Source organism: Serinus canaria, chromosome 2, assembly GCF_022539315.1.
Source record: "Serinus canaria isolate serCan28SL12 chromosome 2, serCan2020, whole genome shotgun sequence".
Classification (NCBI taxonomy): domain Eukaryota; kingdom Metazoa; phylum Chordata; class Aves; order Passeriformes; family Fringillidae; genus Serinus; species Serinus canaria.
Window position 1 is genome coordinate 27,160,435 of NC_066315.1, and position 24,683 is coordinate 27,185,117.

General features: G+C 33.7%; 1 protein-coding gene across 4 annotated transcripts in view; it reads left to right on the top strand.

Annotated features, from left to right (window-relative positions):
* The window catches only part of PHF14 (PHD finger protein 14), a 160,286-nt gene that overhangs the window by 58,877 nt on the left and 76,726 nt on the right, over positions 1 to 24,683 (top strand). For all 4 annotated transcript variants that reach the window (XM_050970816.1, XM_050970815.1, XM_050970817.1 and 1 more), the window contains exons 15-16: positions 8,945 to 8,995; positions 9,154 to 9,275. In XM_050970816.1, coding sequence (XP_050826773.1) covers positions 8,945 to 8,995; positions 9,154 to 9,275 — 173 coding nt within the window. The remainder of the gene's footprint in view (positions 1 to 8,944; positions 8,996 to 9,153; positions 9,276 to 24,683) is intronic.

The window sequence follows — 24,683 nt, forward strand, 5'->3', positions numbered from 1 at the left end:
ACATAAGGCAATTTTGTGCTGCTGGGGCTGGCTGTGTGCTCTAAGAGTGGAAGGAATGGTTGGTGTATCCTTTGAAGTTAAGTAGTGTTTGTGTTGTTGGATATTCCATCTTCCAATAAATGCTGTCAGATCCTGGTACTCTTAATGAGCATATTAGAGGGGTTTTTTTGTGTGGCTTGTTTTTGTGGAAGTTCCATTTTTTTATTGCTTTTTATTGAGAAGCAGCTATCTACCCAGTGTTATAAAAGAGAAGTAAAAGAATCTTGGGAACTTAAATGTTGAAGCCCATAAATGAAGTATTCTGATGCTCTTATTTTTGCTATTTGAAACCTGAAAATCTTTTTTCTGTAATTGGATTGTATATAATCCAGAGAAACACACAGTAATTTTTCTGTTTAACACTCAGAAGTCTGTGTTAGTTATGGTTTTGACATATAGAATTTAAAGATTATTTGCTGTCAACTGAACATAAATGCTCTAGAAAAAAAAATCAGTAGTCAGCTTTCTGAAACTTAAAGTTTTCATGACAATGGACATTAAAAATAACTTTGTTTTCTTTATCAATTAATATAAAAGCTCAACTGAGTCTATGACACAAATGCATAAACTAATTATTTCAGCTTGCCAAATACATGGATACATGATAATATAGGACTCTGTTTTGGCTTCAGGTCAAATTTAGAATAGAGTGAAGTAAGATCTAGCTCTTCCACAGTGCTTGAAGCAAATGGAGTGTATCAGTTTTACTTTTTTTTTCCCCTTCTTTGTTTTGTTTTGAGTTATTTGGAGTTTCGGGAATGTTTTAGTTGGTTGGTTTGATTTTTAAGAAACCAAGAAGAAAAAAAAGACCTGCAGATAAAGGATCACTTGTTTTTCATGCAGCAAAAGCATGGAGAAATGAATGTATTCCAAAAGGTATTCCAATGGTGTCAATACTGGTATCTCTGCAGGTAAAGATAATGTGTGTATCTATCACTTCTGCAAATAAGTACAGATAAGTTGAGTTTTCCAGGAAAGAATCACTTGTTTTAGCAACACCTGAAAACAACCTTTGTGGCCTCCTTGTCTTTCTGCTTCTGCTTCAGTTCTCTAAATATGTGCTTTGGAGAAAATTAGTGTTAAAAAGGATACAATACTTTTTTAAGCCTGAGAAACAGTAGTTACAAATTAATTGATAGACTCAGTGATAGTTTTGCTTGACAGCAGGAATGTTCCAAATTTTTGATTTTCTAGGAAAAAAGTTCTCAAGACAATGGAAACTAAAAAAAAAAAAAAATAGAGAAAAATTGTAATTCTATGTAATTAAGCTTCATGGCTGACTTGTTTCTTTTATAATCATATTTTGATTAACTGCTGTTTCTTTTTGTCTGACAGTTCCCTTTTTATTACTGTCATTTTCCTGGAAAATTTAATAATTACTTCAGAGATATTTTTTGAATAGTAGTGATATATTCCATTTAAGATACTCACTTTGATCTGTACTGAACAAGTGTGCCATCTGGTGTCTACATGGCAGTCCTTACCTTTATTTGAAATTATTTTATGTCTATGGGGTGCCATCAGTTGAACATTTCTTCTGCCTTTTAACAAAGCAAAGGTAGTCAAAAGGAATTTTTTCTGCAACTGGATTCATCATAACCTTTTCATTGGCAAAGGAAGTTTTTAATTTCTAATTTTTCATAAGGAATGGATGACATCATGAATTAAAAATTGCTATCTTGGCAAAATGGTCATGATTAATGTGTAACACGACAGAGAACATATTATCTGTGCAGTTTCTACCTGTGTGGCTTTTTTGACAGGCTTTTGTGGTTTGTTTTATGCACACTATTGATAGTTAGTGCACTAATTTCATTAAGTCACTTTTTTGGTATAGTGAAAGTTTCCCCATTTCCGTTTTCTGAGAGTGTTCTGTTTTGCTTGTGTTTCATATCAGGGTTATCCTCTGTTCTTTAGTAATGTAATTCCCCTGCATTGACCTCTTTGGTGGGAGTGGTTATATAGCATGTTTGCTGATAATGTTTACTGATTTTTTTTTATTTTTTTTTTTTAGATTATCTTTAGCAGTATTTGATAAAGGCTGCAGAAGTGAGATAGTTGAGGTTTGGAGGTTTTTGATATGTGTGATATCTGTCTATGAACCATAGTTTGATAAAAGGTAAAAAAAAATTGTGGGAGTATATCATTAATGTTAGTGTGTCAGATACAGCTTGGCATAAGATAGAAATGAAAATGTCTGAAGAATTTGGATAGGATCCAGAATTAAACCATGGGTTTAATCTTGTACTGATCCTCTTCGCTGTGCTTGTCAGCCTGTGTAAAAGACAGCTGTGTGTCTTTTTCAAGTAGTCACTGTAGCCACAGGTCAGGCAGGGAAATATAAGTCAGTATGTGCTGTTGTCTCTGACAAGAGATGTGAAGTTTATAGATCTCCAAAAATCAAAGCACCTAAAGCTCTTCACAATTTGCCCTCTTTAAATTATGGCGCACACAAACAACTCCTGCAGACTTTCTGCAGAGTAAAGAAATTACTATAGTAGCAATAGTTTTGGAAGTCAGATGTATCTTAAATATCATTGTAGTCCAATGCCTGCTACATTTATATTTTCTTTCTCAAGGAATGTTTTGAAAAATCTCAGAAATCACCACTGATCTTCTGAAAAACTGTGACACAGGAGATCAAATCCAGAACCATGCTAGTTCAATTTATGTGGAGTGAACTTGAACCCTTGCCACTGACTACAGTTGCTTTCAGTATTTCATATTCTTTTCCATGTATTGTTAACACTGTTAACTCCTTTATATCTTCTTGTGAAAATCAAGAAAATAAATAGGTGACAGTATGCACTTTTATCCTCTAGGATCACTTCAGAAAAAAGCTCATGAGGAGCATATACTTCTGACTTTGAGGAATCACCTCTCCTGTTTTGGTTGTTTTACAAGTTCTGGATCAATTGTGTTGGGCTTTTTCTTCCAAATGGCAAAACTAAAGTTCTCCAAGGGAACATTCTGCCTTCTATGGCTGTCTTTGGATTAACTGGTTTAAAGCTTAAACAGTGAAACATAACAATGAGGTTTGGTGACAGCCCTGGTGGTTTTGAGTCATGTGGGCACCTATTCTGTCCTATTGACCATTGTGCTTTCCCACCTGGAAGCCAACATGTCAGCTTGTGGCATCTGTTAGTGATGGCAAACAGACTGTTTCCTTTGCAGCTTTGCTTTGCTGCTTTGTTTCCTTTTGCAAACATTCTGTTTCCTTTCAATGACTATAGAGTTCATCCTAGGCTGAATTTGTTCTTTACAGATGTCTTTCATTTGTCTCATGTATAGAATTTATTTTTCTGAGAATATTCAAAATCTTTTAGTCAATGCATTGTCTAATCTTCTTCATTTTATATGTTTCATATTGTTGTTCAGTTGCCCATAAACAAAAACAAAATGTAAGCATTCACTTCCAGCTTTTCCAGGTTCAAAATGGAAACTGCCACTTCATTCTTTCTTCTTCTACTTTTAGGTTTGAACCCATTGTTGATCACATTTTCCCTCAGCATATTTTCATTCCATTTCGGACAGTGTTCTTTAATGTTGTTTTTTTTAAAAGTGTCTTGAGTTCACCATTTCCTCCCATGCATTACCGTGTATCTGTCATTCATTTGATCTGTGGCACATTGTATCATTTATGACTTCATCATTCATTATTAATTCATTGTGTTGGTATTCTGGTTTTTAGACATTTAAGTCACGATTCTTTTAATTCCCTATGCCAGCATGCAGATTTCTACCCTGTAACAGCAGAATGCTGCACAGCATTTATGGATACTTTTGTGATACAAAACATGATGGCTGAAAGAAACCAATTTTTTATTTAGCTTTCCCTTGGCTATGGAATTGTATGCTCTAGTTCTCCTATATTTTCATTGTTTTTCCAAGGCTTTCTCTAACCTTCTTTCTTAATTGTGTTTTATTTCTTGCATTCTATATTGTAAAATGATACATATTTTATGGGGTGTTGTAGAAACTGCCAACTTAGATCATTACAAATTAGATTAGACAGAAGGATCCAATGTTGGGTGTTTTCCTACTGCTCTTTCTTTCCACATTTGATAGCTGTTTGCATGTGATGGCCACCACTGCTTCTCTCTAGGGACTCTTGTAATGTTTTGGGTGAATTTTTAAAACAATAAGCAAGAGAGGTAGGATTTTATCTTTTCCAACTATTAAATGAAAAATCAGAAATAACTGAAATAAGTGAGATATGGCGTATGCCTTAATACTGTGGGATGGTTCTCTAACCTCCACAGATAGAAAGCCTTGAACTAAAAGACAAAAAAGGACATTGCCAATCTTTAGGTTTCATTTATTCAGAACATTGGTCTTTTCAGAGGACAGGCATTAAAATTGCTATGAAGGTAAACCTTTGGTAAGATATTCTTGGAAAAGATGGCTTGCTTTCATCTTGATGATGTCATTCAGTCAAACAGCTCCATTTCTTTACCCAAGGAAAATAATCTTACAGGAATTTAAAGAGTTTAATTAGCAGTTTATTCAATCAGGTGTGCCTTTCCCCTTAAAATGTTATGCTAAAAAAGACTAATAAGAAAAATTTAATCTATTTTATCTTTTGCAATTTTTAATATCTTTATCAAAGTGTTTCTTTTGTTCTTGTTTAAAAATAACTCTGTTTTGTGCTGGCATCCTAATTTTAATTCCTTGACCTTTCTTGGTCTGCTCAGTTTACTTTGGGTTGTATTGCTAATGACATAAGGTACTATTTTTCTCTTTCACTTCACTGTAAGGTATGTTCTTTCTGGTGCAGCAGCTAAATCTGTTTATTTCAAATAATTACAAGTTTTAACTTGATTTCCTCATGAAAATGAGTTAGTCACTTGCCTACTACTATAGTAGCATTGCCTTTAGTAATTGGTAGTAATTGCATTATTGCAATATTTGATTGAGAGCTATGTATGCCTAAGGAAATTAAGTGTTGGAATATTTTTTAGAGCAGCTGAATGAGAAGGATGAGGTCTGAGTATGGAAAAGGTTCTCGCTTTAGTTAGGGAACATACAGAGAACTTTGGGAGACGTTGGGAGATACGGTTGGGATGCAATAGAGAAGTTAAGTAACTAGGGAAGGGGAGGAATAGAAATATTTGGTACAGGGGTACTGTTTCAGGAGGTCAAATTTTATTAATTCAACTGGTTTTAGTGTCAATTCATTCCTTTATTTGAATTATTTCACTATCCATAATTGTGAAAGAAATGAAATGAAAAACTGAGTCTGCACTTGTCATGACCTTGGCATGTTTTTCTGAGTTTTTGGGGCAGTTAAGATTATATAGAATCAACCCTTAGCTATAGGCATCTAATTTTAAATCCTCAGTTGCCTGTGTAGTAAGCAGAACTGCATGGTGATTCCATTCTGATGCTGTGGGCTCCAGAGCTCAGTGGCTGGAGTCTCACTGTTGCTAGTAAGGGAAGTGTCTGAGCACATTGCACCCTGCCTTTACTGGAGTGCCCACTGAATGAATTCCAAAGCTGTGTAAGTACAGAATTTTGGATGAGGCACAACCAAGACTTGCCAGTCAGCAGTCATTAAATGTCAACATTTGAAATAATTTTTCACAGAAATCTTTTTTTTTTTTTTTTTACATTAAGAAAATTTTATAGGTACATATTTTGAGTCACTTTGCATAGTTCAGTTTTCTTTTTTGAAATCAGCACTCTCGTTTTGAAGTGTCATCTTGAAAGAGTTGCCTTGTGTGGGTTGTATCTCTCTAATCCACACCTTGCTCTGTTTTGATCTGGACTGAGTTGTCTGTCCCAGATGGTAGAAGTTTTACAGCATTTCTCCCTTCTGCAGTAAAATAAAAAAGCTGCTGGGATAGCACTGGCATTAACTGGGATTTTGCTTGAGTGCTGGTAACATGACTTTGCTTTCCCAACTTACTGTTTGAACACTTTGAAAATGCCAGGACAAATTTCAGAAAACTGTCTTGCTCCATTTTATGGTATAGGGAAATCCTTAATTGAAGGTATCTCTGTAGTATTGAATTGCCAGGTATTTTGATTTAAAAAAAATCACTGTCTTTATGGACATCTTTTGCTGTATTAACGACACAAGTTTTGAATATGAACAAGTTTCTCTCAGTTGTAATATATGCCATTTAATAGCAAAGTTCCTTTAGCTGCTTTTAAGTAATAAATCTTACATTGTTTATGGCAAGTACATGCAGTGCTAATATTTTATATTTATAATCTCTGATGATTTCATTCTGAGCCTGCTAATGACAGAAGTTATTAAAAACAATTTAAAACACAGTACTTTGAGGCAAACAGCAGTGAATAATACTGAATAAAGTAATTCAGATTTACATGGTTCTTTCCTGCTGACCTGTAACTTAACTTTACTGACAACATATGTAAAATTACAAATGTCAAATTACTGGAGGACTGTTGCTGAAAATCAAAGAATAATCAATTTTCAGTTGTTAATTTGATCCTATTTTTCATGTCAAATGCTGACAATAGTAAAATGATCTGAGCAGAAGCATTGAAAATATGTTTAACTGTGGAGGTTCATTTGGGAAAAAAAGTATAAAATTGCTATTTTAAAAGCACAGAAAATATTCTACAAAAATGTGTACTAAGATGTTGATTTTATTGTTTGTTTCCTAGTGATTGTTGAACAAACTCAAGTATGTTTGAAGGTTTAGAAAACTAATGAAAGCATAATGAAAATATAATGTAATTTGACATTCCTTCTCATATGTATCATGCATTATATAGCAAACAGGTGAAAACCAACATTTTCTTGGCAAAAGTGGCTAAATTAATTATAAACCTTATGTCTTCATTTTGCTGAAGTTTACATATGTTTCATTATACCTTAAAATTGAGTTATTAACTTGTAATACTTTCTATTTAGAGTCAAAAGTAATGTGATTATTACCTAGATTTCCAAATTACGTATAAGTTTTCAAGATAGCATTACTCTGATGGTGCATGGCATGCACTCTGTCTGTTGCTGCTTAAACATGAAGAGCAAGGACCCTAATACTGCCTTCATTGGCATGCACCATTATACCTACTTCTTTATAATCTTTACACAGCTGCAGTCAGGAGGGCCTCCATGGCTTAAAATTGTCCAAGTTTGTAAATGTTCTTAGGACTAATTCCAGAGGCTGGAAGTAGTAAAATTGGCAGTTAGTGTGCTGGTGTCAGATCAAACTCCTTTTTTGTCCAGTTTTAGTTTGCAGTGAGTGACCTTGAATTGTGTAACATAGTTGACACATAGCCCACGTTACATTAATAACTCTAATATTACATTGATAAATTCAGTTTTATGTAGGAGATAATTTTTTCCAAATTTTGGCACTACTGTGTGGCTTGTGGAATGTAGAACAACTCAGTAAATGTATAGTAAATATTGATAGGTATTAAATAGATAAGGTTTTATTTTTTTTTATAAATTACCCTTAGGGAAATGTGAAAGAGAATCCTCATGATAATTCAAGTATTCTAAAGAGCCATGAAATAGACTAGCATTTTCTATTCCACTACATTCATTGCTACTACAGTGTTAAATCTTGCCTAAAAATCTTCCCAAATAGAACACTCTATTTCTATTCTAATGTTCTACAATACAGAGATCAAAATCTGCAGAATTATAAAGGTATGGATGTGTTGAAATGGCAGGTTTATTTGTTTAAAATAGAGGACTGTCTTTAATTTGAAGCTAGTATAAATCACCTTCAAAGTGGACCCAAACTGGAGAAGCATTATACTGTTAGTTTCTTTGGAATTGAATTTATGATTACTTGTGCTTCTAAACTGGTCTAAGATTCTTTTGGAGAGCTGTTTTTTACTTTTTCTGAAGTGAACACCAGCTGCTTCAGAAAAAGTTTTAAGAAGCCATAAAGTAGGCAGCACTTTTCTTTATCAAATGATGAATTGCTTCCTAATGTGGTGATTTTTTTTCCCATAAAAACAAGAATTTTCATGGTTTTTTTAAGTATTTATGTTATTTGTGCCTGTGTGTCAGACATTTTGGGTTACTGGAATAGTCTGATATTTCTTATTTCCTTCCATATCCCTTCTAGTATAGTTTCCTTTTTATACAAGAAGGAAAGAGTGATATTTTCAGCTTGTAGCAATTACATAACACGGGCAGGTTAATAATTCTGTTGTTTCAAAGATAAAATGTAGTGACTGAACCTGAACTCATGCAAGTTGGGTGTAGTAACAGTAAAAGGTTGTAAACCTTGTAAACCTTTGGTGCTCACTGGTACAGTCCATGGATACCCCTAGTTCTCCACATTGTTGGTATTTATACCTTTTTTGGCCCACTGCAATACTGAAAAAAATTTCTAGTTCTTGTGTAGAATCATCAGAAACAGTGTACCAGTCATATGTTGGTATATGCTACAGCTTTATGAGCATTTGCCATATACCCATTATACTAAGCTTCAGTTTGAAAGTGTTAATTCTTGTTACTCCTCAAAATCTGTAAGGTATTTTGCATTCCTGTTTTGGTATAGTTTTTTAATTTGTTTTTTTTTAATCTTATCACCTGGCTTATAAGTAGAGCACATTTTAGTGTTCAATGAGTGATTTTAATACATTGTTCATATCAATTTTCAAATTACTAGTTTTGGGAAGTTTGTGCAGAATCTGTAAGAGATTTGGAATTCTAGTGACAGTCTTTTTAAAAGTAAGACTTAACATACTGAGGTGTTTATATTTATTTTTTGGGTTGTTCTATAGATATATACTCAAAATGTGAAGCTGTTGTCCTAAAACTGATCAGTGTAGTTGTCTGGCAGTGGTTCTGTAGCTAATGCTTTAAATTATTTCCTGTGATATGTTTTTTGTTGTTAGGAATAATAGATAAATAGCAAAAACATTCTGTTACCTAACACTGAATTTTAAAAATATTCTCTTCTAGAGAACTAGAGGACGAAAACGAAGCTTTGTGCCTGAAGAAGAAAAACCTGAGGTTGGAATATAGTGCTTTGTTTGTTTGTTTTTTTAACTGTTTCACAAAAAAATTAAACTTTGGGCTGAAGTGTTACTTTCCATGCCATAATTGAAAATATTTGCTTTCCTTCCTTCCTTTCCCCCCCATTCCTTTCTTTTTGCCTTCTGCTGTGACAGGAACGTATTCCCAGAGAAAGAAGGCAACGACAGTCTGTGCTGCAAAAGAAGCCCAAGTCAGAGGATTTAAGGACTGAGTGTGCTACCTGCAAAGGCACTGGAGACAATGAAAATCTAGTCAGGTAGGTTTGACTCTGACCTTATGAGGAGTTAAAGTCCCATCTTTAGCACTTTGTCGTGATTAAAATGAAGAAAATGTACCTTTTAAAAACACAATAAATTTCCTTCCCTTATTTAGGAGTAACATTACATCAGAAATACTGATTTGATTCACTTATTGATCTGCCAAAAACATTTATATTTTAAATAACTAAGATAATTTGGTTTTCTAACACAGGAGAATTAATTTGCTTTCATCAGGGTGAATTGTCAATGTTTTAGAGCAGGTCAGAAAGATAAACCAACATTTTAATGATATTAAAGCTGCATGAGCATCCTAAAAGTAATTAAATTAAAATAATCAAAAATTTTATAAGCTGAAATGTGGATTGTGAAGAATTTGTTTCTAAAAAGGTATTAATGCTACCTCCATTAATGCAGATCATGAAAGGGTTTGATAATCATGTTTCTTATCTGAAACCGAAATGAAAAAAGACCATTGAATGATGTTTTAGTAGGTGCAGAAATCTAATTAAAGTATAGAATAGCTGCTATTAAATAGCTACCACTGACCACAACTTCTGCAGATTTTTTATAGCTCACATTGTAGTATCTTTGCAAAGCTGTAAAAGCTGTTCACAATTCTTGAAAGAAGAATCATGGACCTTATCAATTAAAAAGTGGGTTTTAAGTGCATTTACAGAGATTTCATTAAGATGATCTTATAAGTTCAGATTTTAGAACGTGTGTTGTACTTAGGTATGTATGCTTCAATGAGATTTTTCTAGACAGGTTCTTCTCTTTAGGTCAGATATAATTGTTGCTTTTAACTGGAAGGAGTTCTTCAAAATAAGTATTTTAGTTTATTTATGGGAGTCAGAATTATGAGAAAGGTCAGAGTCACTGATGACATCGGCAAGCAACACATAGCTGTATAATCAGGTTGTGTCACAGGTACAGATGCCTTGTACATACTCAGAATAGCTGGTTTTAGTATCAACCACAGCATATGATTTACCATAGCAGTTGATAAAATTCCAAGGTTGTGTGCCAGAGTGTATTTGTATTTCCAAATTGGAGGCAGAGTGCCTGTGTACAAGCTCATCAGTAACTGTGACTCTCATATATAGACAAGCCACTACTGCTGGGTAATCTTAGATCCTGCTCAGAACCAGACTGTGAAACAGAGGGGGGTGTTACAGGGATTGCTCATGCAGTTCCACTGATGAGGATTGGTGGCAGCAGGTTTTTATCTGCCCACAACAAGATAAAGGGCTTTCTTAAGCCCTTAGTTTACAAGAAATAAAAGATACAGGAAGGCTATTTTGTTGTGGGAAGGAATCCTGGTAAAACACGTGCTGTGTTTTACTGTGAAAAAGGCAGTGAATTAGTTTATTTCTTCAGGCTTTTTTTAAGAAATGTTAAAAACACCACACTGGAAGACATAAATGATAAGATGAGAAAATGGCATGAGGAGCTGTATGTTTAAGTTGAGATTAAAAAATAATGGTAGAAAGTTCTGTTATGTTTTGTTTACTACAGGAAGAGATTTTAGGAGTAATTTAGATGGGCCAGAAATAAACATATTACATACCAAAACCCAACAGGTTCTCTTAAAAATCACCCTCATAATTAGGCCAAGAAATGGCCTAATTACTAAGTACTGAGCAGTACTTCTGCATAGGAGAAGGGTTTGTTATGTTCTAATCCTTTGTTCATAATTCTCTGAAAAATATTTCCTTAAATCTTCTTATTTTCTCTATTAATTTTTTAAGATTTAAATTTAAAACTTACTTTTCTTCAGATAATTCTTATCAATAGCTTCAGCTTTGTCTGGTTTAGGCTACCACTGCTTCTAAAGAGCTGTGGAGGCTTACTTTTGATAATTACTTAATTATCTTAACTCTGCAGTCTAAGATGTAGGGGAATGACCCACAGAGTGTTGCTATGTCAGAGAAAGTTTTCAGAAGCTTCTTTTCTATTGCATTGTCACAAAATGATGCAAGTGACTCTCTGCCTGCACTGGGGCTTTTTCCTCCCTGTTCCATCATGCAGGATTCCTTCATGGTGGTAAAAATGGTGTTTTAAATGCAAGGTTATAGGACTCCTTGCAAGCAAGAAATGTTAAGGAGGGAAAACAAAGTATTTTTTCACTATCTGTTTGTTTGTCACTATCTGTTAGTAAAGCCCAAAATTTCTCAGATCTTTATTATTATCTTTGGTCTAAACTAAAATGACTGGATTTAATTTTCCCTCTTTCTAACCCATCTGTAGCTAAGGAAAGGGGGTTTGTGGTTATGTTATACAAGAGATTTTTCTGAATATAAAAGTTCATCACTAAGTTAAGCAGAAGTATGCAACTGGTGAAACTGCAGATTTAGGGAATAGTCTTGAAGAGCCTTCTGTCTTTTTCTGCTGTCTGTTACCACAAACAGGGCTGGTTATTTGATACTTGGACAATCTGCTTTTAAAAATTTTAGGTTCTTCTAAAGTTTATTTGGCCCTCACTCCAGAGCTACTATCTGAGTAAGGACTAGAGGAAGATAAGGGATTTTTTCATATTTCAAATAATGCAGCAGAAATTTATAATTTATAAGAATAATTTATTTAGCAATGAATCTGGGGCAAAAAATATAAACTAACTAGTTCTTTCTGTATGACTATGGGAATTTTTTGTAGTCACAATTTCAGGCGCTTCTGGGTAGCATTGGATGGTTAAGGGATTATTTGCTATATGTTCTGTGGCTTGACTTAACCTGTTGTTCATATGGTTTAAAACCAATAAATAACTATGGAAAGGTTTATCCTTAAAAAGTGCATTTCATTCTGATGAATAGTAATGGTTTACTAACTGACTGAATTATGCCTTAGTGACTATAATGATAAAAATTAGGGTATCTTTAATTATAAGCTTTTATTTAAAACTTACTGACCTGTTGCTTTTATTTATGTTAATAGTTTAGCATATGTATGTATTATAGACAAGATAGTGCTTATTTAATCAGGGATGTCAGATAGGGTCTTTCAGTACAATAGCATGCACTAGAACTGAAAGGTTAGATTTTGTGATTTTGTCAACTAGAAAGGATCAATCTTGTGATCCTTATGTGATGGTTTTTTGGTTTTTTTTAAGAACCTACAGTGAATTTAATTTATAAATTCTTCTATACATGTCTGTGTAAATTCCATTGAACTAAGTAAACCTGCAATTTTTATCTTTTACAAGAATAATTAGTGTCAAGATTTACAGATCTAACAGTGAAAACTTAATTGAAACCACATAGTCAAATGAGGCAAAGTTGAATCTGTAACTGTCATTTTAAATAAGTGAGAAAGCTATAGCTGTAATTAGAGGAAAGCGTGGATTTCGAGTATCTTTTTACTCAAATGACCTGTCATTGAGTTTTGAGAGAAAGAGTAGTGAAAGGTGGAGGTTTTAAAATACTTTCTATTTGACACAGGTAGGTTTGATATGGGGCAAGCAGGAAGGCACAACACTTTTTAAAAAGAGAGAAGAGGTAAATTTTCTGAGAAATTCAGAAAATAATTTTAAAGGTTTTGTTTGTTTTTAGAGCGGGCCTCTGCTGTTTATTTTAGAAAGCATTTAGATGTGATGCTTCTATTTTCATTTTGTGACTCTTTTGAAGTCATGTATAGTTTAGACATTTAAAAGGTTTCCTGAGTGCTTCATTTCAGTCTTGCATGAATTGCTTAGAATGAGAGATCTTGCAGAGGAATTGCTTTATTCATAAGTACCTCCTGGGTTTTTTGGTTTTTTTTTTTTTTTTGTTTTGTTTTGTTTTGTTTGTTTTTTTTAAATGAGGCTGTAATTCACAGATGCAAATCTTTAAAAATAGTTCCCCAGTAGTTCTCTTTAGAATGTCACCATATTTAGTAGAAACATGGATAAAGAAGTGTCTTTCAGGTGACTCAATACGTGCTAGGGAAAACCTGCCCTCCATATTGTAGCATTGTACAAATGAAGTGCTTCTAGCACAGTATTATTTTATAATCTGCTTTAGTAAAATGAAAAATTAAGATGAACTTCAGTAATTTTAATATTTAGAACAGTTTTTTTAAAGAAGAATCTACAAGCTAATCCAGTTTAAAAAATTTCAAGGGAAGACTTCTAAATTATTTCACTTCTAAAGAAGTGACCTCTTCTCAAAAAATAGTCCAGTTTTCAACTGCTCCTATTGAAAAAAATTAAATACAGTATTTGTTGTTTGCTTTAAGATATGCTTGAGTGATATTTTGGAATGTAGTGCATTAGATAAAATTGACATCTCAATAGTAGATTTGAGAGAAGCAGAATCATTCTTGTAGGGGCCAAAATCAGGTTAAAGAAATCTCTGAAAAACATTTGATTTCTTCATCCAACAATTTAGAGCAAGAATATTGTACAACATTCTTTTGTGGTTTTCTGTATTGAGTTTTTCTGCTGTGTTGTCAGTTAAGTTAGAATTTTCTATTTTGTTTGATTTGCAGTAACTGAGGCAGAATTATGACTTCAGCATTAAAAAGAGAGTATAAAAGATGAAGGTCATGTATTTGAAAGAATAGAAAATAGAATTTGTTGAAAACATAGATTTGAATGCTGGTTATAAAGTATTCAAAAAACATGAATCTGCAAAGCAAATTATCAAGAATGCATGTAGTATTTATTTTTAATGCCTATATTTACTAGGATATACGCTAAATGTAAAAGTACTTATTTTTTCCAGTATACTCTTACTTTTCAAGCAGTCTAATGTGCTGCACATACAGTCACTGTATCAAGGCAGACAGGGAAGGTGAGGAGAAGGAAAGGAAAAAAGAAAGAAAACATATGCACTGTCATATTTACTAAATAAAAAAAAACTATGGAGGAATATTAACTATAAGGTTGACTACAGTTTGAGTTATCCAATCATACTGCAACAGAAAAATCTTTTAAAGGTGTGTGACATCTGTAATTCTGGTGCTGTAAATGTATGTATCAAGTTCAGGATGATAATTTATGCTGTATAAAGGGTTGCATGCTTAGCTGCACACAGTGGTCAGCTTTAATTCTGCTTTTGACAGAAAGTGTGTTCTAGACAGTCTGTTTTGAATCCTCTGGAGATCTTCTGTCCAAAAATGTCTCTCGCCAGATTTCCTTAATTGAATTTGTCTTGTATAGGTTTATCTTCACATTTTTATTTCTTACATTTCCATGCAAAGGGGCATGCCAAACTTCAAGTTAAGGATTTCTTCCTTATTTGTTCAGCTGTTAGTTTTGAATCTCTTCATGAGCCAAAGTTTATTCCAGAACAAGTACATTAATTATTTATGACTTTAAATGCACTGCAACAAAATTCACAGTCCATCATAGTGATTGAAAGCCTATTATTTACAGCAGAAGTTCAAGACCACTAATGTAGGGATTAATCACAAGGAAAAGGTTAGTTAAGCCACAATTTGCAGCAATCTTATGTGTTCCAGAGGATTACAACTGCATTATCTTATTGGAATGAACTAAGGGAATGAAAGAAAATGTAACGTTCAGTTGTATAGTTTATTTCTGCTATATAATTTACTGGGATTAATTCTGTGAGTTAACTTTTCTACTTGCTTGAGTTACCTGTTAGATAATTTTTTGCATAATTTGTCATTGGATTGCCTTCTGAAAAGTGTTTCTTTTTTATTCTAGATAGCATCATAGTAGATACAATGACAAATGTGCGTTTTCTTCACAGAGGACTTTATTCAAACTGAATTTGCATTGCATTGTACTTTCCATAAATTCTTATGCTAGGGCAGACATTAAAAAAAACCCTGTAGACATTGTGAAGCTCTCTTGCCAAGTGCCTACAAGTCAGGCATAGGTCTGGTAATAAAACTTGTACTGCTGTCATTCAGAGCTTCTCTAAAAGCAGACTGCTGGGTGCATTTGAATTTGGGCTGTTCAGCTGCCTGAAGCTGCTCATGCCTGGAACATTTGCAAAAAGTGCATGGCAGACCCTTGGGTTTTCTGTTGATTAGGCATCAGTCTATTTACCTGGTACCTGCTGGATTTCTTTAGTATGCTTGTCTGATATTTTTCTGAAATGAGACAGCAAAATCTGAATTGAAGCCCAGGTTACTATTTTCCCTTGATTGCTTTGCTGCTTAACTCTTAGGGAAATTTAAACCATCTAAAGAATAGAAGCTTGGGTATTAGGTTATTGATTATCTTTTGGTTTTTGATTTATATTCCATCTCTGGTTTGTTGCTTGATGCTGGCCTGCCATGCTTTCTGATCAAATGCAGGTACAGCAAAGGCTGTAAAATTAGAAAGTGAATTCCCCCTGCACACTCCACAAAACGTTTAGGGTTTTGGTTTTTTTTGTTGTTTTTTTTTTTTTTTTTTTTTTTTTGGTTATTTAATGACATTTCCTGTTAATACACTGGGAAGAATAGAGGAATAATGGATATTTGTCTCTCTTCAGTGTTAGGAAAGTTCTAAAACCCTGTTGGAGCATCATTGTGATATATGATGAGGTTTGTTGGTGTTCCTCTTAGAAGTGAATAGGAGAGAGCAGTGTGAGCATTCCCCAATGGTTTTTCTTCCCATTTTTTTCTGGGCTGTTTACTGATCTGGCAGCAAACCTTCTGCCAGTTCATACTGGGCTTTAGTTTGTAGAAACTTAGTGAACAGTAGAAGTTTGTACTCTTCATGTATGAGTGTAATTGTCCAAAATTCTTAGTATTGATATTGGAAATATGTTGATCCAGACAGCTTCTGTACCAGTGTCATGAGCTTCAGAAATATGCAACAAGATAACCACTTGTAAAAAAGAGACTCTTTCTACAGGTTTACTTTGTTTTCCACTAACAAAGAGTATTTTACTATTTTTTCATTACTGAACTTTTAATATATGGTTATCCTTTTTTTCTCTTCAGTTACAGCTACTTGATCGAGTCTTTATTGCAATCATGGGTTTGTAAATTACAGCTTGAAACTATATTTTGCAGTTGTAATCTGTTCCCCAGACAGTTATATATCTCAAGATTAAATTTATTATTTTTCTGCTTGCCCTAGGAAATTTATGTAGCAGAGACCTTTGCTCCTTTTTTGTATACTAGGATTTATAATAATTTATACAATGAAAAAATACAATATAGAGGTTCTTAGCTATAAGTAATGAGTGACCTCTTTAGATGAAGCAGTCAATGAATGAGGTGTTTTTTTGGAAGATTAAAATTATTTCATTAAACAAGATGCAGATTTTGAAATTGCAGTTTTTGAATTGCAGTTTGTGGAAGAGGGGAGATTCATGACGTATCAAATTATTCCCCAGTCTGGTTACCAGTAATAGGTTATGACTGCAAAAATATCTACCTGGATGGGGTCAGCAGCTTCTTATTTTTGTGAGCATTCTTATGATTTTTTTTGTTACCTCTAACTGCATCAAATATTTCAATTTGTTGGCATTTGAATGTGTCACTTACTCTTTCATTCTGGCCAACCTGTTTCAGTCACTTTCAGTGCAGTGAGCTTATCACATCAGAATATTTCATAGTGCAGCATACTCAGAAAGCAAATGTCAAATTCATTACCAATTCAGTTGTTTTGCATTGTTAAACCGAGCCATTGCTACAGAAGCCACAAGACTGAAATTTATAGTTAGGGAATTTATGACATGAGAATTTTCATGTCCAGGTAATAAACTGATGTGGTAGAAGACCATGGCAGGAGACAATAACCATTTATATGCTGTGTTGCAGCATCAGTTTTGTGTTGTCACAATTAGTATCAAGTGAGCATCTGTGCAGTCAGTTTTCTGAATTAAATATCTCTTCACAGGATGGTTGTGTAAATTATGGGCTATTTGAGAAGGAAATATTAATATGCAAAAGAATAATGTTTATTGTTCCACATGTTTTTTTACCATTTTTGTTACTGCTGCCCAATGCTTCTACAAGTCTTGTATCTGTAGTTAGTTACTCTGTGGGGGGGTTTGATAGTAGGTGACCTGCAGTTTGTGTGCAACACTTCATCTACACTATTCAAAATTAATTTTGTCTTGGAACGGTGTGAGGGTGGGGGGTTACTGTGTTTTGGGATTTTTTGCTTTACTGAAGAAGCCCTTATGTGAGAAGCATCTAGAGGTACAATGAGCTTAAGGATATTGAGTCACTTTTTTTAGCATTGACCAGAGCTATTCTTTACATTATTAATATGGCATATAATACCATTATATGATAGTAATTGCATTAATGGTAATAATTTCACTAATAAATAAATGCAGCACAGTTGCATACAATTTTTGGCTAATTTGGGTGTAAATCAAGAAATTTACATATAGTAGTATTTCCTGAGAGGCTGTAGATAAGCTACACGTATTTGGGATATTATTGGTGGTTTTAGCTTAAGTGTGCTATAGGCTGAGGTATTGTGAAGCTTCTTACTGGAGAACATCCTTTTAAACAGTTAAAAAACCTAAAAAGAACAATAAAAAACCCCATTTAGCTGTAAAGCTTCTTCAATGTTAGAATATATTTGGTAAACATTGGTTTTTTTGGCAGTGTAAATAACAAGAGAAATCTGGTTTAAATATTGAACTTTATTTTGAAATAGCTGAAATAATTTGCATGTAATACCATCTAAATGGATAATTTGAGAAATGTGACATTAATATCAATCTTCTTATGAAATGTCTGTTTTTTGGGAAAAGGAATAGAATTGTAGGGTTTATTTCCTGTACTTCAGCATGATTTTGATGTCCACTAGATTTGGTTCGCTTGTCCTACCATAGTTCCCTGCTACTGTGGTCATTGAAGTTACAGATTGAATAATCTAGACTAATGTCTATTACTAAAGTAATACTTTCTCTGTATGCAAAATTTAGGATTTGGTAAAATAGAGTTAGATATTTTTCATTTCTTTTTCTGCCTTGTTATTAGTTTTGTTCTTTTCTTTTGCATAATTTTTAATTTTTTGTGGGTTTTTTTCAATTAATTTTTGTTTCTTTCATCTGTGCCATATACTAGGTTAGATTCAGATTTTGCTTTGCTTTCAATTAGTAAATCTGAATGTCCTTTACAACAGCTGAGACTATTACTGTTGCTTACACTTTGTGTCATTCTTGTCTCAATGAAATTAAAATTTTGCATCTGATTTGCTTCAAACCAGTTAAAATGTCAAAGACAAGATTCTTTATTGAGATAGGAATTCAGTATCACTGAATACTCCAGGTATTCAGTGATACTGAATTCCTTCATTACCTTGTAACAATCTCATTCTTCTTGAGATTTTTTCCTAAACATTTACCCTTGAATAGATTTTTTAAATTATTGCCATTTGAAGAAATGTTTTTTGAATATTGTCTTGTGGAAAAGAGAAACAAACAGTTTAAGAATTTTGCCATGCTTTCTTATCTACAGTTTTAAAGTTACAGATAAATATTTAAGCCTATCACAGATTTCATCTTGAAAAAGGCCTAAAAATTCACTTAGGTCTGAGAACAAAGGATGTGGAAAGGATATGCAAGAAAAAAAAGTAAAGCTTATGTTTTCTTCAAGAATATGAAAAAGCTCTTAGTGAAGACTAATATGTTTCTCTTTTTCATATCACTGGTTGTAACAATGCAAAGGTCAAGCATAAATTAATGTGCAGTGCTTTGATTAACTAGCTGAGTTTATCCCATTCCCTCCTGCTCCTTTCCTTACCCAATTGCCAGTTAAAGTACATCAGTGTTACTGTACTGCACGTGCACTTACTGCTGAGGAACAGGAGCACTAAATCCCTCTAATTCTGACTTGGACAGATCCCTTGGACATCTGATATGATGTTGGATTAGGGAAATAGTCAGTAAAGTGTGAGCTGACATTGGAATCTGGTGTAGTAACTGACTTTTACCATTGCACATAAACAGAGTAATTATTCTAAATCATAGCATCACTTTCAGATGGATAACCACTAAAATCACTGCACTGTGGTTTCCTGAAAATGCCACAATCCTTCAACTGCCAAATTAAGCCCAGGGAGAACAACCATCGGTAGTGCCTGCACTGTTATGTAGAAGGATGAGCCCTGAACCAAATGAAAAGATGTTCTGGAAGAACAGTAACCTTTCCCATGATGTGCACATTTTCCATTACATTTCTGACACAAAATGCTGTGAAATGATTTAATGTTGACATTTTGTTTTGCTGACTTTTTCTTTTCTTATTAAAAAGAAACAAAAGTTAGGTTAGGAAAGTAGTGGGAGGGTGGCCAAGCATTTGAATTCTTATACAGAAATCTCTGCTTTAAAATCAAAACCAAAAGTCCTCTAAATATACGTTGTTTCTGACGTTGGATTGTACATATTTTGGGGGAAAAGAAATACACTTATCTCCAGCATCAATACTGAACATCTTGATCTGTAAGGTTAATTTATGTTGCTGCTTTACAGTAATTACATAGCAAGTATGCTAATTCAGTAAAGTATCCTTTCTAATTAACAGTCACAGAAATCTTACACATCAGCCATATAACACAGCACATGCAGTACACTTATTTCTGCTTGTCATTTTTGATGTATATTGCTAGAAAAGATTGTAGAAGGGAGCAGACCATGAGCAGACATGATACAAAGAAGGGTCAACACTTGTCACTTGGAAAAGGATAAAATTTTATTGATTGAGGAAACAGAAAGCTGCTCTCCATTCATGCTGTGCAGGAGCTTGTCTGCATCTAAAGTAATACATGTAAGAATACTTGGACAGAAGAATTACTTGTCTAAAGTGTGGTTCATGCATCCTTTGTCAGCTTTCTGTTTCATGTTTCAGAGCTGATGAAAAGCCTTGCTTGTTTCTAGCACAGTATACAATTTTATCTTTGAAAAACACAGCTTTTGCTTTTGTTTTCTTAAGGATGTGTGAAGTTTTCTTGGCACCTCATTTATTTTATCCTTCTCCCATCCAGTTTCAATGTGTTGGATGATGGGTTCTTGTCATTGAAAGTTAATCAGTTTCCATGAGGGGGCGTCTGTGTTTGTTTTCAGTTACTTTGCAGTCACTGAAAATAAACATAGAATTTTGTATATACATTAACTTACTTGAAAGAAAATGTGTATGTTGGAATATATTTGTCACATTATTTCATCACTGACCAAAAAGGCATGCTGGCTTTGACAAATTCAAAATAGTCTTAACTTCTGGGAAGAGAACCTCAGTTTATTGTAATTTAAATATTTCTAACTAAAAGTGAAACACTAGCAACTAGCTCTCTCCTTTTCCTGAAAACTAGTGTGTACATTTGGGTTTTAAAAGTAGGGCGTGTCTTGGGGAAACTGCCTAGCATCTAGTAGCACTTCAGGACTTTATAAAAGCTTCAGCATCCTACATATGCTAAACCAGTTTTGAGGAGTTTGTTTTTGTTTTGGAGAGGAAGCTGAAATAGTAGTGATAGCCAAAGGTGAAAATGGTGCCAATACTTAAAAGTTGAAAAATCACTCAGTTTTAGTGTGAGAAGTAAAAAAAAATATAATTCAGTGATAGTAGTGGACTGATAGTTAAATTATTAAATTCTAAAAAATATTGTTGTAATAAAGACTAAAATAATTGCAGAAATCTTAATGGCAGTAAGCTAAACAATAGAATTTGTTGGCATTTATTTGACCATAATATGTAAACAATAATTTCAGAGCTGTTTCGTGCAAAGGACTATTAAAAATGAAATAGATGTTATGAAATTGTTCTGGCAGCCTCTAGCTGTTTGCTAACAATTTAATACAGCAATAAAAGCTAGCAGTAGCAGCACCAAAATTGCATAGCAGAAACTTGATTATAATTTGGTAAGAAAATATTGTATGGATTAAAGTGCTCACTTCAGTGTAAACTGCGGCCAGAGTTTATCCTTGGATTTAAAAATCTCATAAATTTGAATAGCTTTTTAAAGTGTTCTTGTTAGTAAAAGTCAGAGACAAATTATGCCTTGTTCTGATGTTGCTGCCTAGGGAAATAGAGGAGAGGAGTTAAATCTTTTATTCTATAAGTATGCCTGTATTAAGCCTTCCCAGGACTCAAAATGGAAGTCTCTTTGGACCTTGCAATGTAGACTTCTTAGTTAGGCATTCCCATCTCTGTTCAGTGTTCCATGTGAATAAAACATAACAGCTCATGGGTGAGACTCATGCCTGCATTTTTGCATCTAACTAAAAGCATGCTCATTACCAAAACCAAGTGTGAGACTTGGCTCAGACTTGACCCAGACTTGTGGTTTATGCCTGGAGAAAGGCAAATTAAAGAAACAAAAAAATTCCATCTCTAAACTCTGTCTTTATGAAATTGTGAAGTTCATTGTAATTGTGAATTTGATTCTCATTTCCTTTGCAGGGCTGTTTTTGAGGGAGCAGAATCTATATGCATTTCTGAATTGTCTGTCCTTTAACTTGTATAGAAACTGTGACTACACAAGGAGATTTGTGAAAGAATTTTCTGGAAGTGGAATATATTTTATAAGTGCTCATTGAATTTGACACTAAGTAGATGGAATAGAATATTCCCTCTGCTGGTTTAATTGGCAGGACACTGTGCAAGTCCATGGAAATTTTTACTTGAGAACCTCAACTGGTTTTGAGACATTTAGGATATTTAAATTATATTTCTATTTAAATTATTTGTATTTCTTAAAATATTTTGAGAAAAAGGGGGAAATATAGAAATGCTGCCCAAGACAGAGCTTCTGGGAAACGGAGAAAAGAAAATGAGGCAAAAGAAGGGCAGAGAATAAATGAGTAATGAATGGAGGAGAAACAAGTTTTCAAATTCTGTAAACCTTGAAGTTGTGAACAGAGATCTGAAAATGCAAAAATTTCACATGAAAGCTAGAAGAGATCCAGTCTAGACCCTGCTGGGGGCAGCTTCCCGGCAGTGCATCTTCTGTGTTAACATTTCATGATGCAGGAATTGAGAAAAGGAAAAGTGAAGTTACTTGAGAATGATACAAAATGGGACAAAAAGGATAAGGCTTGAAAAAGAACATTTGGTTTTTGTGCGTGTTCAGAAGGAAAAACAAACAACATTCAGTAGCAGCATAAGAAATAGTGACAAGGATGACCCTATTTGGTGAGCTGTTTACTTCAGGATTCAAGACCATTTCTTAATAAATCCCAGGAGGAGAAAGGAAGTTCTAGATTTTTTTCCCTTGATGAATCTTGTAATTGCCACAGTGTATGTGAGTTTGTGGAGGGATGTTTAAAAAAATCACTAAGGAAAAAGTACTTAAAATGTCCACTTTTGAAAGAAAATGTAATATCTGTTAAGAAATTAAGGTTGCTTAAATAAAATCAGTAATGCTAGCTTTAGTAGTTTTGAGTGATGAGAACAGTATTTATATTTATAATATTTATTTGAAGTTTCTCTACATTTCGGAGAGAATGTGCAACTATGGGTATGTAAAAACTGCAAAAGCAGCAGTTTAATGTCTGAAATGCAGAGCAGATGAAAAAAGGAAAAATAAAAGTGCTACTTTGTCATAGTAAAAATTGTTTAAATTTACATAAAAACAGCGTGTCTGCTAGTATCTACTGACAGTTCTTTTAAAAACACTTGCTGTGAGAAAGAGATAAGAAAACCAGTGGGCTTTTAAAACTCTAGTGGTAATCTTAGTTTTTCACATTAAAGAACAATAAGTAAACTGCAGGACTTTAAGTTTTTTTAAAATTTGAAAGGTTTTCTAAACAATTTCTGCTTTTATTAAAAACAGAGTTACAGAATGCTTGAGATTGGAAAAGACCTCTGGAACTGGTCTAGTCCGAGCCCCCTGAATCAGAACAAGTCAGATAGCAGGTTACTCAGGGCAGTGTCTAAGTTGGGTTTTGAATATCTCCAAGGATAGAGTCTGTGCAGCCTCTCTGGACAGCTTGTTCTGTTGCTTGTTCCTCCTCAGAGTGGAAAAAAAAATGAATTATATTTAGCAGTCTCCTTTATTTCAGTTTTTGCCTCTTGGCTTTTGTCCTTTCACTGGGCACCACTGAGAAGTCTGGCTCTCTTTCCTCCCCCTAAAAGGTATTTACACACTGAGAAGATTCTTGCTGAGCCTTCTCTTCTCCAGACTAAATCATTTCCAGCCTTAGCCTGTTCTTGTGTGACAGTTACTCCAGCCAGTCATCTTCACAGTCTTTTTGGACTTAGTCCAGTAAGTCCATTATGGTTTTTGTACTGGGGACCCCAAAATTGAATTCAGTGTTCTTAGTGCGATTCCACCAGTGCTGAGTCAAAAGAAAAAGTATATTTATTGTTCTTAAAAGTTAACCATTAAAAAAATTTCTATTGTATATAACAGGTGAAATTTAGTTTGTTATAAAAGAAACATCTTCCTGTAGTCAACATAGCAAGTCATTAAGAGCACTACTGAAGAATGAGAAAGTAATTTTGCTTATTAAATTCATGTCTTGGGAAAGTGATGTCTTAGCTGTAGTTACTAGTTGTAGTTTAAAAGGTGAGGTTTTTTTCCTTCTCCTAGTTCCTTGGAGACCTGATCTGGACTTTGTGCCATTGATTCCTAAACTACACCAAAACTATTGTGGCCTCTTTTTCACGCTGTAGGTAGAAGCTTATATCTTTGTATAGGCTTTTTAATGCAGTATATAATAAATATTAGTTAAGCTGTTGGTCTACTTACTGTAAAAAACTCAGAAGGTTTTAGCTTAAAATACTTTTATAATGAAAACTTTAAAATGCTTTTATTTTATTTTATTCATGTGATATTATATGTACTTAATTCTATTTAACTTGAATAAGAACTATGAAGTTCTTATTGTCTCATTCCCATTATAAAAATACCTTAATATTTCATTCAAAACTAGTTTCACTGTCTGACAAGATGCCTCAAAAATTGTCATGCTTCCTTCATTTTTGTATTTAAATTTGTATAAAGCATATCTATGGGTGGATAATTTTTTTTTGTTATGAAGATTGATAAAACTCTGAAATTAAGTAGCACAGTATTTTCAGTATAGTTTAATCCATATTACAAATTTTTGAAGTAGGTTTCCTCTTACAGATACATGTAGAAAAGTTCATGTGAAGCCTGGTGGGTTTTATAAGTTAAATTGCTAAGGTTCAAAACATAATTTTAGTTGCCATAAACAAAATTTATAAGTTGACAATAAGCTTAATACATATTTTTAATGAGTAAGTTAAAGAAAGGGAAAATGTTTAGTATTACTGCAGTTGTCTTTTTCAGTACCTTGGAGTGTATTTATGTTTTCTGCCAGCCCCTGGCAGAAATTGTGAATTGTGAATATTATTAGAGTCTTATGTGTTATTTTTAATTTTGCTGTTTTGTGAGACATATGCACCATTGTCATTGCTTATACAAATGGCAAAACAGGCAAAAGAATTCTTTTTGTCTTGGCCACCAGACCTTTGGGAAAAGCAGTGCTTCAGCTTCTGTTGGTCTTTGTATTTGAGACTTTCTGTGTCTTGGTCAACAAGGG